This window comes from Sceloporus undulatus, chromosome 5, assembly GCF_019175285.1.
Source record: "Sceloporus undulatus isolate JIND9_A2432 ecotype Alabama chromosome 5, SceUnd_v1.1, whole genome shotgun sequence".
Lineage (NCBI taxonomy): Eukaryota > Metazoa > Chordata > Lepidosauria > Squamata > Phrynosomatidae > Sceloporus > Sceloporus undulatus.
Window position 1 is genome coordinate 130,014,049 of NC_056526.1, and position 15,637 is coordinate 130,029,685.

The 15,637-nt window shown below is 39.8% G+C and overlaps 1 protein-coding gene across 1 annotated transcript in view; it reads right to left on the minus strand.

The window, feature by feature from the left end:
- The window catches only part of WWC2 (WW and C2 domain containing 2), a 176,434-nt gene extending 162,035 nt beyond the window's left edge, over positions 1 to 14,399 (minus strand). Inside the window, 2 exon segments of the mRNA XM_042468382.1 lie at positions 14,270 to 14,351; positions 14,354 to 14,399. Coding sequence (XP_042324316.1) covers positions 14,270 to 14,351; positions 14,354 to 14,399 — 128 coding nt within the window.
- Between the last annotated feature and the right edge of the window lie 1,238 nt (positions 14,400 to 15,637).

Below are 15,637 nucleotides of genomic sequence, written 5' to 3' on the forward strand. Positions count from 1 at the left end.
AAAAAATAGGGGAAGAAAAAGGAAAGGAAGAAAAATGGCTTGCCGGCAAGGCTCTTTTCTGCCCTCGGCCCGCGCCAGGGACCAAAGAGGAGACACTCCTCTTGAGGCTGGCTGGCCAAGGGGGAGAGTGGAGCTGAAACAGCCCTGCCTCCTGCTAGCAGTCACAGGTTCCTGCAGCAGGGGAGGGCTGTCCAGCCATTGGCCAGCCACCCTGAAGGGCAGGAGAGCGAGTCAGGCAGCGAAAAGGCTGCAGCAGCAGCCGCAGCAGCAATGGCGGTGGCGGCTGCAGAACAGCCATGGTTGTTGCGGCGGCGGCGGCAACCAGCTCAACCCGGGGCTAAGAGCCAAACCGTGCTGTGACCGTGTCAAGGGGCCAAAAATCGGATTTGTCACGCCCCCAGGGGGGTTATGGCAACCCTATATATGAGTGGTATGACTGTTCTTCCCATTTACGTGTGTATCTATACACGAGATACACAACTAGAATTGGAATGGTCATAATTTTCCTAATAGAGAGCTCTTTGTGAACTGGAGAAGACACCACAGTGCCCTGGAGTGTGTGCAGATGAATGCCAATGGCTTAACCAAAGTAGATGGATGGTCTTCAATATGAATTGGTGCCTAGACTGACAATACCAGAGGGGTTGTCTGCTAGCACTTGCTGTATTGGCTGACTTTGATGCCCAAACAAATCGACTGGAGGTCTGTCTTGTACCATCAACGCTGCGCTGCAGCATCAATACTATTGTTGGAGTAGGCAACATAGCAATGGTTATCAGTGTTAATATCAGTGCTGATGTTTTTGATCCCAACTAAGTAGATTTCTTGCATTTATATTTCTCCTTTCCTCTCTCCTCTTTGTCTTTCATCAGTTTTGTGAGGGTCTCTATATCCAGAGTAGGCTTTTGTTGGGATGTTCCCTTCTAAAGCATAAGATTCAAGCATTTGCCTAGAGTGGAAAGAGGTTCTATCCCATTAGTCTGGCATTATTTTAAGAGCAATGTAACTATATCGGTACTTCCTCTTCCTGTACTGAGGGTTCCTTTGGTGATGATGGCATTAGGCCTGACACTTCCAGGCATCAATGTGGCTGTAAGACAAGTGGCTGGAGAAACAAAAGCCATTTCTTCTGATAAAATAACAGACAGAGACGGAGTTGTACAAATGCATGCTGAGAATACATTTGCAGAGATTCCCTGTGTAATGGTCAGTTTTGCATGGTTTTATCTACAGCCTAAAGAGATTGTTCCTAAATATGGTGATGAAGCTATACAAGGTGGTTTCTGAGTCCCTGAAAAGTAAATCTCCTACAAATTTGAAAGTTATGGACTAAATGAGGGAGTTTATCACACTGCCCTTTTTCATCCTTTCCTCCCAAGCTAGGCAGGGGATGAAAACTTTTAAAAGTGGATTTTATTGCATGCTTCCATGCCAGACAGGAGGCATCCCATACCCAATCATGGCATCCCGTACCTGATCTGGACTCCTCCCACACCTTGCAAAGAATGGGAAAATCCCATTTTTTCAAAAAGCGCAGGAAAATCCAGATTGACTACAGGATACCATGGTTGGATACGGGATGCCTGGTTACCAAGGTGTGCAATAAAATCCATGTTTAAAAGTTTTCATCCTTTTAGGATGAAAGGATGGGAAAGGGCAGTGTGATAAACTCTGAGCTTTCCCCAGAGAAAAAAGACACTTGAGACTGGTTTTGTGGGACTTTTTTTCATATGAAACTCAGTGTTAACATGGAAGAGCTGAATAATAATAAATCTTTATGTTGCAGAAGGAAATAAAAAGCACTGTATCAAAAAATGAGCAGCCAATACCTCTGGGAATCCACTATTTAAAAAGCTTGCTGCTCAAAAAATAATGCAACTTTCACAATATGATCATTTAATGTAGTCCCACCTAATGTACCAAATTCCTTAATATACTAAGTTGCTCCATTAGTACATCAGTTACTAAGTCATAGTGTGTAGCATATGCAATTTGTAGACCAAATGTAGAGAAAGTCATATGAGGTCAGGAGAAACCTTGATTCATTCCTCAGTTCAGAAGCTCACTGGGTAACTATGGGCCAGTCACTATCTCTAATCTATTTTAAGGGCTGCTGTGAAGATAAAATGGGGAGTGGGAAGAACGGTACACCTCACCCTGAATTCCTTAGAGGACTTGTGGGATAAAATATGAAAATGAAATATTTTTGCTGACAGCTATAGAAACCTCTGGGCATTTGCAGCTTCCAGTTAATCAAAAAGAGTAGAAATGTTAGAAGTGTTTCAAGTGATAAATTACATAATTCTCACTTGAAGCAAAATGCTCATGGTTGAAAAAAAATAATGTTCTCTCCGTGACCTATAGGTATTGTTTCAATTGCCATAGCAGTAAACCTCAGAAACCTGACCTGAAAGGGTTAGTGCTTCCCTTCTCTCTGTTGTGCCCCATAAAGTCTCTAATCATCTGAATACTATTTTAGGAATGCTTTACAAAACATGTCAGATGATTATTAATCTCCATAGCATTCCTCTGTTCACTCGAACAACCATGGCTGTATTAACAGTTTATTTTGTACACAGCAGTCATCCTAATGCAGAAGAGGAAGAAAAATAAGCTAAAGGCACCAGGTCACATCTGATCTTGGAAGCTAAGTATGGTCAGCTCTGGTTAGTACTTAGATGGGAGACTGCCAATGAATGCCAGGTGGTACAGGCTATATTTCATAGGAAAGAACTGGTAAAACCACCTCTTCTTGCCTAAAAAACCCTTATGAAATTCATGGGGTCACCATAAGTCAACAGACAACTTAAAGGTACACACAGCCTATTCTACAAAGGTGACTAATCATTATGCCTCTCAATACACACACAAAAAGGCAAGTGGGACTAGTTATTTAAGAATGTGTTAGTCAGGGATTTTTGCTCAAACCCTCCCTATGTTCTACTTGTGAATTACTTTTTCTTCCAGTCCCATAAATAAGAATATCATCAGGTTATACAAATCTTAAATCATGATGCAGAAAGAGTCCAAAATTATCCAGGATTGCTCTTCCTCAAAGTGAGGACAATTATTTCTAGAAGCCTACCATATTTAATTCTAGTAAATTTAGGCCTGTTACAGACTGCCAAAATAAAGCTGCTTCGGGTCTCTTTGGAGGTATGCTGTTTAAATGATGCATGCATCCTAAGAATCCGGAAGCTGCACCAAAGCTGCACTCCAGTGCTTAGGAATGGAGTGTGGCTTGGGAACAACCTCCGGACTCTTAGGACCCATGCATCATGTAAATAGCATACCTCCAAAGAGACCAGAAGCAGCTTTATTTTGGCAGTCTGTAACAGGCCTTAGTCAAATATGTCATTTGCAAGAGTCTTTTCTCAGGAAATATCAAGAACACAAATAACTTTATATTTGAGTTACATCCTAGCAGTACTTTTTTTTTACATCATATCATTTGTATAGCAAAATCTCTAATGTGAGTCAACCCAATGCTAATGAATAATGTATTCCGTACTAAGAATTATAGATTTCTCCTTTAACAATGATGTATGACTGTAAATCACTATTAAATGGCATGTTTGTTTTCAACAAGGAAGTTTCATACCATAAGTACCTCAAGTGAAAAACAGAACACTCCCTCTAAAGGACTGTGTTCTATGGATACCACTGGTTATAAAACTACCTCATTCTTTTTTTTTAACACCAGTGAACTCTATGACATACAGCTCTCCACATTATTAGAAGTTCCTCATTCCCACCATTCATTGCATCCTAACTGTTCCCTCCTAAGATAAGCATGGCAGGAGACTAAGCAGATACTTTAGGCTTCTACATGGAATAGAAGTCAAACTGACAATTTCCTAAATGTTGAAATAATAATCTGTTTAATTATCTCCTAGGTAATTTTGGACAAAATACGTCAGAATAACCAACATATTTCTCATAGCTGCTGCTCACAGCTTAAAAACGCCTACCAATAAAGAACTGCCAAGAGATCTAGTTCCATGTTATGCATGTTTACCCACAATTAATGCCCAGTTAATTTCACACAATCTATTACCAAACAAATGTAAGAAAATGGATAGCAAGAAAATCAACTCATCTGAGATGTGGTGCTGGAGAAAAGTGCTAAGGATTCCGTGGACAGCCAAAAAGACAAATAAATGGGTCTTTGAACAGATCAAACCAGAAATCTCGCTGGAAGCCAAGATGACTAAACTGAGGCTGTCATACTTTGGTCACATCATGAGAAGGCATGATTCATTAGAAAACACAATCATGCTAGGAAAGGTGGAGGGAAGTAGAAAGAGAGGAAGTACACATGCTAGATGGATGGACTCTATTAAGCAGGTCACGGGTATTAATTTGCAAGAACTAAGCAGAGAAGTGGAGGATTGGGGATGTCTTGAAGATGTCTCATATGCAGGGTCACCATGAGTTGAGGCCGGTTATCAACAACAAAACAACAACAATAACAACTCTTTAGGACCACATGCCAATAAAGAGACATTTTCACTATCTCTTGATTCATATAACCAACTTTTAAGGCTTAACTCCTGTTTTTCAACATAAACTAGCATCAACAGACATTCCTTTACATGTATATGTTCTGAGTGAGAGCTATATTTTCTAACAATAATATTTTGGAATTCACCATAGTGATGGCATCCTGCTATTTACATCATGTTAGGGATGGCAAACAAGTTGTTTGGAACTGCATCCTGATCAGAAACAGGCAAGCTTCAGGCTCATAGGCTCAACTTTTTATTGTTTGATATTTAGTTTGAGGTTCATCACCCACTAGAGTTAGGTGCAAAACAGTGCAGGGTGGGATGAGGTGAAGTAGGAGGAACTTGATGGAAAATGATGTCTCAGGTGATGAAACCAATTACTTAAAGTAGTCCATGAACTAAGCACCATGATAACCTGTGTAAACAAGTTTAGCTCTACAATTGATTACTACAGAGCCGATATTCTAACAGCCTAAGTAAGGGCAGAGCAGAATTGTGCTGCTGTTATCAGAAATCAGAAATAATAATAATAATTTAATTAATAATTTGTTTTATTTATATACCGCTATTCCAAAGATCATAGCAGTGAACAGCAAGTAAGCTAATTTGCCCCCAACAGTCTGGGTACTCATTTTAGCGACCTCGGAAGGATGCAAGCCTGAGTCGAGCTTGGGCCCTTTTGCTGGTCTTGAACTCGCAACCTTGTGGTTTTGAGTGAATATGGCTGCAGTACAGGCATTTAACCACTGTGCCACCAGGGCTCCTTACTTACCAATCTACTGCTTACCAATACTTACCAATCTACTGCTAATGGCCCAGTTATCTACTAGCAGTAGGTCCAGAACTATCTTTTAATCACACCTGTTTTATATCCTAGTCCTTAGAGATGGTCAACATTCAAGCTGTTAAGAAGTTATGAACTCTTGCTGTGTTCTATAAATTTTTCTAACCTCCCTAGTCAGCATCACATTAGGCTCCCAATGCCAAAAATGTTATGCACCCCTGGGGTAAAGGCTTAGCAAAAGTAAAATCTCTCTCCTCTCATTTTTAGTTGCAGTTTCAATTATGGATAGGCAAAGAGAAGAGCTTACAATGTCAGTTTTGCCACACACACCGTACGTTTCATTATTACTATAAAACAAAGCCTACATACTACTAGTTCTATAAGGAAAATGTTACCATTTTGGCATTGTCTCACAGGATGTTATGAAAACCCAGAGAAACCTTCTTCCCACTAGTGGAAGTTCAACAACAGTAACAAAGTTAAACCAGAAATAATATAACCAAAAAAGAAAGAAAGAAAGAAAAAGTAAGTGTGCTTCCACATTTACAAAATCGTCTCAATACAATCGTAAAATGGCTGACAGTACCCACTATAACTGTACCGTAATTAAAACAGGTGCTGTTTTTTACTGAAAGAGTGTTGCCACCTCAGAAATTATTATTGAAGTACACAAATTTTAAAAACCAAAATGAATTTATAGCAGATAAAAATGAGAACTACAGATCAACCAACCCATTCAGCATTCAATTTATTTCTTTGTTTGTAACACAATAACTCTACCAAAGACTGGAGTAGCAGATTGTTGATGTAAATGTTCAGATCATAATTCTGCATTTCAAGTTTGATCTCCACTCATTTTCAAAGCAGAGAGAAACATACAAAATGTAATGCAAATACTATGTTCCATGAACATGCCCCATCAAGGCATCCTCAAAACACTGCTTTGCTTGTATGATTATAACATCTCATATGCACCTATATAATACAACTCTGAGATATTTCAAGAAATGAAAAATTGCAATACAACTTGTGTGAAACACTTTTAGGTTCCATTGAACAAATATTTGGGCATATACTTGTCAGTGCTATTTCTATAGCAGCAACAGGACTTCAAATTGCTTAGCACTGGCTAGGTCTTACTCTGTATTTTAACAATACAAGGGCTCGTCACCTTTTATTGCACTGAAGAAAACCCTCATTGCAGTAGAGCAACTATTATTTTAATAGTATTGTTACCCAATATCATAACATGTTAGTACCCTGAAATTTTAACTGTTCATTTCATTGAAAATCCTGCAGGGGTGTATAACAAGAAGCTTTATCCTTTGTAGAATTTAACAAATGATTTCATATTGTCTTGTGGAGAGGAAGAGAATACAGAAATACTTTCTAAGATGAAAACATACAAGTAGGAGAGTCAACAGCTACTGGATGGGATCCACACACTCAGGAAAATGTGCTACAATTTTGTTATTGTACCACAAGTGATTCTAAGAACTCTACAGAAATGCATGTGCTAACAAACACCATGAACTTTTCATTCTTAGGTGGCTACAGTTGTACACTATGATACTGCCAAAGAACAAAATATTTAAGCTTTGCAAGATATTCCTAACCTTTCCTGCACCATGATGATGATGATGATGGAAAGTCACTTTATCCCAATACATTAAAGCTTCAGAACAGATCTATATATTACATTATACAAACTTATATATTTGAAGATGGCTTGAAAACAATCACAGACATTTTAGTACAGTATATTCTTCAGGTCTGGGACCCATTACAACCATCTCTGAGAAACTTCACAAAAGACTAGTTTCTGTGACAGTAACCCAACTTGGCTCTACCATTCCACGTTGGTGGAAATCCATGGCTCCAAGAGATAAGAGGCTAGTAAAATTGCTACTGATAGGGTCTCTTAGATGTGACAGGCTTTTGCTGAAGAGCTAGACAAAATGTTCTAAAAAGCTACTAGGCAACAACAGTAGTGGGGGATCACAATGACAGAGAATCTCTTAGAGATAATGGCAGTGGCACTTCAGCTAACTCTTATTAGTACTGTGCAGAAGAATGGTAAAACCTTGAATGACTTTTATCGTGAAAACCATACGATATAATATGATATGATATAATGATATAATACATAAGGAAGCAAGAAGTGGAAGATGAGACTCTCAGGTCAGAAGCCACTCAACCAGAAGCCACTCAACCTACTAGGGAAGAGCAGAGTGTAAGTACAGTACAAATAGTGCTGTGTTTAGTGGCACAACTGGACTCAAGCTGAAAGGATGTTCATCTGATGAAATGCTCAGAAATAATAATAATAATAATAATAATAATAATAATAATAATAAAATTTATTTGTATCCCGCCCCTCTGAGAACAATCAGGGCGGCTAACAAAGTTAAAAATACAGAACATATAAAATCCCTAATACCCTCCCCTCCTTAAAAAAGTATTAAATCCAATACAGTATTTAAAAAGGCACAAAACAAAAATACACAAACAAACATACAAGTTAAAAACTGACTAAAAAGTCAGCAACATCACATCCGCAAACAATCAGTGGGAGCAGCAGTATCTTTCCCAGACGTTCTTCTAAGGCCGGGTTCTCTATTCTGGGAAGGCCTGCCAGAAGTGATCTGTCTTAACAGCCTTGTTAAAGCTGTCTAAGGATGTAAGTAGACAGATCTCATCCGGCAGGCTGTTCCACAGTCTGGGGGCAACGATGGAAAATGCCCTCTGGGAGGTAGTCAAAAGCCTAGATTTTTGTGGCTGAAGTAGGCCTCTGCCAGAGGAGCGGAGTGCGCGGGGAGGATTATAGGGGAGAAGGCGGTCCCGAAGATATTTGGACCCAAGCCATTTAGGGCTTTAAAGGTGATAACCAACACCTTGTACTGGGTCCGGAAAGTCCAAAGCTTCATAATGCTGATAATAGGAACATGACATATGAGAAGTATTAATTAAGGAAAGCTAGACATTGTAAAACAAGAAATGAAACATATAAACATAGTTGTACTTGGTGGGAGCAAGTTAAAATGCATAGAAATGGGACATTTTCAATCACATAATTATACAGTGTTTTCTCTGGAAATGACAATCGAAGGAGAAACAGTATGTCACTTACAGTGAAATGAGATGTGGCAGGAGCAGGCAGGGATAAAATGCAAAGTTTTACTGAATTTCAAGAGGCCAACAGTTTATTCATTGGAAACACATTCTACAGGCAACTGCAAAGATGGCTGTAAACATGGATGTCTAATACACTATGAGTATATCTTAATGAATTAGAAGTGTTCCTAAACATTACATCTTTAACAAAAAAATTGATACAGAGACAGCATAACATGAAAAGTATAGAAACAGGTTAATACATCACAAAAGAGAAGACCTGCTCAACATGTTTTGGCAAACTTTTTACTCAAACCTCACAATATGCACATGGAAAATGCAACAACAGGTCAGAGAAGCCTTGGATTAATAAAATATTAGAATTTGGATGGATTCTGTCTGTATACCAATACTGCTGTTTTGAGCTATACAGACAGAATCCATCCAAATTTTAACAAAGATCTTAGAACAAATATGAAAAACAAAACAAATTCCACAGTTTGGAAATGTTAAATATATATTTGAACTCCCAAGAAAGAGGATACCAAAGATTGTAGTAATCATTTGCCTATTGCACTGATGTCCCATGCAAGCAAAGTTATGCTCAATATTTTACAACAATTACTTTTACTAGATACGGAGCAAGAAATGTCAAATGTCCAAGATTGATTCCGAAAAGGGAGAGGCACTGGAGATCTTACTGCAATGATGCAATAGATAATGGAATACACAAAGAAAATCAACATGTGCTTTACAGACTATTTGATTGCAACTTTTGATTGCACAGATCATGAGAAATTATGGTTCATTCCAACAAACAAGACAGCAGTGCCATATCTTATTGTGCTGATGCATAGACACGAACACAATATGAAGAATCAGAATGGTTTCCTATTGGCATGGGGGTCAGAAAAGGCTGCATTTTATCATCCTATCTGTTTAATTTATATGCAGAACATATCCATACAGAAAATAGGACTAGACTTGGAAGAAAGAGACATGGAATTTGCTGGAAATAACATCAACAATGTAAGATAGAGTGAGATATACAAAACATACAATATTACCTACAGAAAATAGAAAAAATGTGCAATTACTGTACTACTGATCAAAGTTAAAGAAAAAAGGCAAAAGCAGTACTACAGCTGATGCTTATGAAAACAAAAATCATGGCCACAAATGATTTATGTAACTTTAGTGTGAATGATGTAGACATCTGAATTGTTAAAAGGTTTTCTGTATCTTGGTTCAATCATAAATTATAATGAAGACTGCAATCAAGAAATCAGATGAAGATTGGGACTTTGAAAGACAACTAAAGGGGGAACTAGATAAGATCCTAAAATTTAAAGCTATTATCATTAAAATATCTAAGTCAAAAATCTTCCCTGCCATGATTTTTTGATTTCTATGTATTGGCTGCGTAGTGATGAAAACTGATGAGAAGAGAATCAACTCCTTTGAAATGTGGTGCTCACACTTGATACCATGGATTGGAAAAAGATAAATAAACAAGTTCAAGAGTGAACTCTCCCTAGAATCCAATACAGTATGACCTACCTGAGGCTACTGTACTTTATGCAAATCATGACTCCTGAAAATATAATAATGGGGAAAGTGGGAGGCAGAAGAAAAGAAAGAAGCCCTTGGTATAGGTGGATTGACTTAACAATGGAGGTTAGAGCCCTGAATTTTCAAGGCCTAAGCAGTGCTGAAGATGACTGGGTTCATGAAAGTTTCTCATTCATAGCGTTGCCGTTTTAAAGACAATTTGATGGCAAATAGCAATAGCAAACTACCTAAAATATTGGCAATTGTGTCAACTTTCATACAAGGGCCTGCACTGAGAATCCACAATTAAACCAATCTTCTTGTCGCATTTGCACATACTAAAATAGAGGTATGTGCATTTGTAGGTGGATAGAAGACAATAGACAGATGGAGTGTGGTTTTAGCATGAAATACAGCACATCTAAAGCCAATGATTTCAATAGCTTAATGACAGTTCATGTTGGATCATGAACTGCAAATGTGAATTCTGTATGCATAAACATTATCAAATAGAAAATTACCATGGATGGAGCAGCCCTGATGTGACTTCATGAAGCACACCAAGACAACTACTGCAAGACCAGATCCCTATCATTAGGCAGAGTGAGGTAACTGCTTCAAACAGATGATATGGGGTGTCATGAAAGGAGAGCAAATTGGAATTTATTGTATTCTTGTTTTACAACTGTGTATGATAAGAAAAGACTGTGGGGATTTCCACTTCCAATATCAGAATAACTTGATAGGCTTTTAGTATTATGATTATGCACCTTAACTAGAATAAGCTCAAGTTGTTGCATCAAATTAGGTAACAAACTAAAAAGGTGTGTTTAATATTTTGCAGAGGAACAAGCACCTCCTCCTTTTCATGCAGGACCCCACAGCACCCCCAATCCTATCACATGGTAGTTTCCCCATATTACACATCAGAGCACTGTTTCACCTCTGTTGTTATGTGTCTTCAGGTCAACTCCAGTTCATGGCAACTCTAAAGCTACCCTATCATGAGGTTTTCTTAGCAAGATTTATTCAGATATTTGCCACTGTCTTCTCCTAAGGCTGAGAAAGTGGCTTGTCCAGGGTGACCCATTGGGTTTCCTTGGTTCAGTAGGGATATGAACCCTGGTCTCCTAGGCTGGAATCCTATTCCAGCAATCAAACCACTACACCTAGCACAATGTTATCTACTTGGACTAGCAACAACATTCCATAGGCACATTTCCTAGTTCTGCCTGAAAGCTCCAAAGAATTAACCTGGGAACTGTTGTTCTACTACTTTACAACAGCTCTTCTGCAGTACTGGGATGGGGCATAAGTATTTCTCTGGCAATATCCAGTTACCCAGCCCTCCTACCTAGGCCTTTTTAAGTTTGAGATGTGGAGACTGAACCTGGGGACTCTGTGCATGCAAAGCAGATGCTCTACCACCTGATTGCTTGTCTTCCTTCCTGCATTATCATTCTTGATTTTGCTTTGACAACATAATAGCAACTACACTCTAGAACACGTTTATTTGGAAACAAATTTCACTGAAACAAGCAAAGCTAAGGCTACAGTCAAGATTATCTGACTACAACACCACCTCTTACTTCCAAATAAAGAAGCAAAGGATCATTATAGTTGCATGGATACAAACCCATGCATATTTTGGGGAGGGAGTAAAATACAGGTTTGATTCACTGAAACTTAATTTCAAATTAATCTGCAGAGGGTCAAAGCATGATGTTCACCTTTTACATGATTGACCATGAACTACATGAAAGCAAGGATCAAATCCTGGATATATACTGAGCTCAAATAACAGGTCATGCATTACCTGGCTTTTCCCCTTTGTGCTCATAATTCTGCCACACAGTTGAGTCCCATACATTAGTTATGGATTATCTCAAGTACCAAGTGCAACGTACCTCTTTCTGTTTGTTTTGTAACAGTGAGTAAAGAGATTGACAAGCATTAATAGAGTTACTCCAAACACTGTCTCCTGCATTGTTTAACAAGGACTTCACTTCATTAGTGCTTGTGAAAGAAATTACAGCCAAGCTCAGGACTGAGAGTTTCTCAAGTCTTCTCTCACTTTAGAAATTAGGAAATTAATGAAAACTGAAAAGGAGTAGCTATTCCAGATCCATCACAGAAGATACAGACTGCAGCTGATTTTCTTAATGCAAACAAAACAACTCTGAAGTTGTATCTGCATTTTAGATAAACAAAAGGGGGACGGAACAGATATAGAAAGAATATTAGCTATATTTTCAGAACCAAGCAATATCAATCATCATAATTTAACAATGTAAAGCAATGTTGAACATAAAGCAACAGCACTCTGGATATACACTATCTGAATGTATATGTTATTCAAAGCAAAATGAAGTGTTTCTGTAAATATGTTCAATTTGTAAATATAATTTAAAATGCACAGTCAACTGAAAACAGATGTAATAATTTCAAAATTTTGCCTGAACTGCCAAACATATGCAGTACAACCCTGTAAAACCCCTGCTTTAGTCAATGTTTGCAGTCTGTTTAAGAGGTATTTTAAAAGACACATCACAAAACTGAACAACCAAGTTACATCAACAGTTTAAATGCAATTGCAGGCCAGCAACATGTTTATCATGCTCTGACACTTTGCACCAGGCAATGTCAAAACTTTCAGTGCGTAAGCAGCATGGCTCTGCAACTACCAGGAGACGTTGCAGCTACTCCTTCTTTCAGTTAGGAAATTTAAGCCAAGGCCTTAATGAATAATTCAGCAGTTTGTGCCATAAATTTATAATGTCACTTATTAGTTGGAGATAACTGACTTTCACTGAGCTTATGAAAGCTAAACACCACTGAAGTCTGAATAAGTGAACAAAATAAAACTCGGGAACGTATGTGCCAGAGCAACATGTTTTTCTTTCTTTCTTTCTTTCTTTCTTTCTTTCTTTCTTCAACCGAAGAGATAACATCTCCGATTGCCAATATTATTTGACTGCACTGGACCAAAATGATATTCGAGTGTATCCAAAAGTAGGAATTACTTATGGATGTCTTATCACAAAACTGTTCTTTCCCCCTTCTTTTATTTTTTACGATTCTTCAGTTTGTTTGAGAGGGCAGGAAAAACCAAGGGGCATCTCTAATCTGGGGGGGAGAGGGCGAGATGAAAGGACTCAGTTGAGGCCTACTTCTGAAAACCCAAACATGAAGCCTGAGGCCACTTACCCTCAGCCTCCTATGAAGAAGAAAGGACTCCACCTTGGAGAGAGGTGGGATGGAGAAAAGGCAGAAAGACTGGGGACTCCCAACAAGGCAACAGACAGGAGTTTTGTTTGCTTTTATAATCCAAGTTTTCAGGAGAAAGAAAAATTCAAGCCGGCTGCATGCCAGCAAACTGCCTAGTAGTTGTTGTGGCTGTTGTTGTGTGTTTCCCCCCCTTTGCTCATCCTGCCTTATATCCCTGAGAAAGAAAGTTCCAAACAAAAAAAGTTTTTTACTAGGAGAGGAACCTATAATCCTAATAATAATAATAATAATAAAATTATCTCATTTTTAAACCACAACCCCGGTGTCACTGGATCTCCAAGCACATTTCTTTTGTAAAAAAAGAGAGAGAAAGGAAGACAAAACTTTGTACATTTGCTTTAAAGGCTACAAAGTTTCACTCTCACTTGAAAGCTTAGAAGAAGCAAAGGCTTTCTTAATGCATGATAAAAGTTGTGACAGACTTTTGGTTTTAAGAGGAATAAATGCCCCTTTTGGATTCCAGATTGGGAGGGAACTCAGCAATCAATAAAGTTGAAGGGGGAGGGGAGAAATATAGTTTGGGAGGGACTTTGGAGAACCAAACATCTCCCAGAGTTTCCCCTCTCCCTCTCCGCCTGGCTGCATCCACATTGGAGAAATAATGCAATTTGACTCCACTTTCAGTGCCATGGCTCCATGCTCTGGAATTCTGGGACTGGTAGTTTGTTGTGGCACCTACCAGTCCCAGAATTCCAGAGCATGGAGCCATGGCACGGAAAGTGGAGTCAAATTGCATGACTTCTCCAATGTGGATGCAGTCCCACTCCCTCTCCAGGCAACACATGCCCCCGATGCACAAACATTTGCACCTCAGGAGGCAGACCCACTTCTCTCCTCCTTCTCTCTCTCTACTTTTCTGCCTTGCAGTTTCTTATGCAACTCCAGGAGAAGAGAGAGAAAGGAGCTGCAAAGCAACTCCAGCCAGGTGCCAAGTTGGCACCCCTACTTCCAGCTCGCCCTCCCTGCCCCACTTTTTCTTCTTTTTGGTGTGTGTGTGGGGGGGGGAGAAACAAGAGACACCCACCTGTCTCTGGGGTCGATCCAGCTGGTCTGCTTGGTGTTGTGGTCGATGTAGAAGACTTTCCCATCGTAATCCCTGGCCTCCTCCAGCCGTCGGGCAAAGGCAGCTGCCCGTTGCCTACTTTCCTAGGCATGGTGTGGTGGGGGGAAGGAGGGAGAGGATCCATAGGGAAAGGAAGAAAGAAAAAAGAAAGGAAAAAAGAAGAGAAAGAAATCCCCCTTGCTTTTCCTGGGACTTTTCTTGGGCGGCTGGGAGCCAGAAAAGTGCAACCCAAGTTTCAGTCGTCCACCATGGCTGGGCTTGAGCCCCACTGCCTCCCTTATTTTTCTTTCCCTTTTCCTGCAGATCCGGGGGTCCCAATGGGAAGGTTCCCAGCCCAGGCCTGGATCAGCAGCCAGAGCCAGAGCCCAGCCACCGCCGCTCATTTGCATGAGATTAGCATCCCTCTCATCTGCATGCACATTCCTCGCTGCTGGCGCATTCCTGAGTATTAACCCTCCCTCACCGCCAAGAGAGAAGCAGCAGAGCCACAGCCACAGCCACAGCACAGGAAGGCTCTCTCTTTCTCTCTTGTGCTAAAACAAATGACACTACTTGCCCATAGGGAAAACAGACTGGTCAATAGAGGAAACAGACTCCCCTAGTTGGGAAACATGGAAGAATCCTTGCCTATTGGGGATTATTTGCCCATAGAGAATCATTGGGGAATACTTGTTCCAATGATCCTCTCTCTATGGGCAAATATCCCCAGTCATATTTTCAATGAGCCAGTGTTCCCCAATGATTCCCTATGGGCAAATAATCTCCAGTGATTCCCTATGGGCAAGTAATGTTATTTATTTTAGTACGCCCCGTGTGTGTGTGTGTGTGTGAGATAGAGAAGAGAGAGAAAGAGAGAGGACCTCAGTCTTCACCTCAAAGGAAGATAGAGGCCTCACAAAATGGAGGCCTTCCAGGAAACAACAAACAAACTCAAGGGCATGACCACTCAAAACCACTCACAGCCAGTCAGGCAGGCTCCAAACCCCACAGGAAATGCTGCTTCCTCCTATGGATGGTCTTTGGGGGAATCCCTCCTGGACAGAAAAGGGGAATTGGAGGAGTCCTTTATTTCTTATTTCAACAAATAAAGACTATTTGGAAATGGAGGACTTCTGGAAAAGAGGTACTGGCCAACCCTGGGGGGGGGGCAATGTGGAAAAGAAAGTATGGAACAAAAAGGGGCAAAGAGTCCTCAAGACATATACCTCAAGGGAAAGAAGTAAACTTCTTGACAAAGGCTGATAAAGGCTGCAGCTGCCACACTGCAGAATTAACTCAATTTGAGACCGCTTTGGGCAAGTCATACTCTCTCAGCCTCAAGGGATAGCA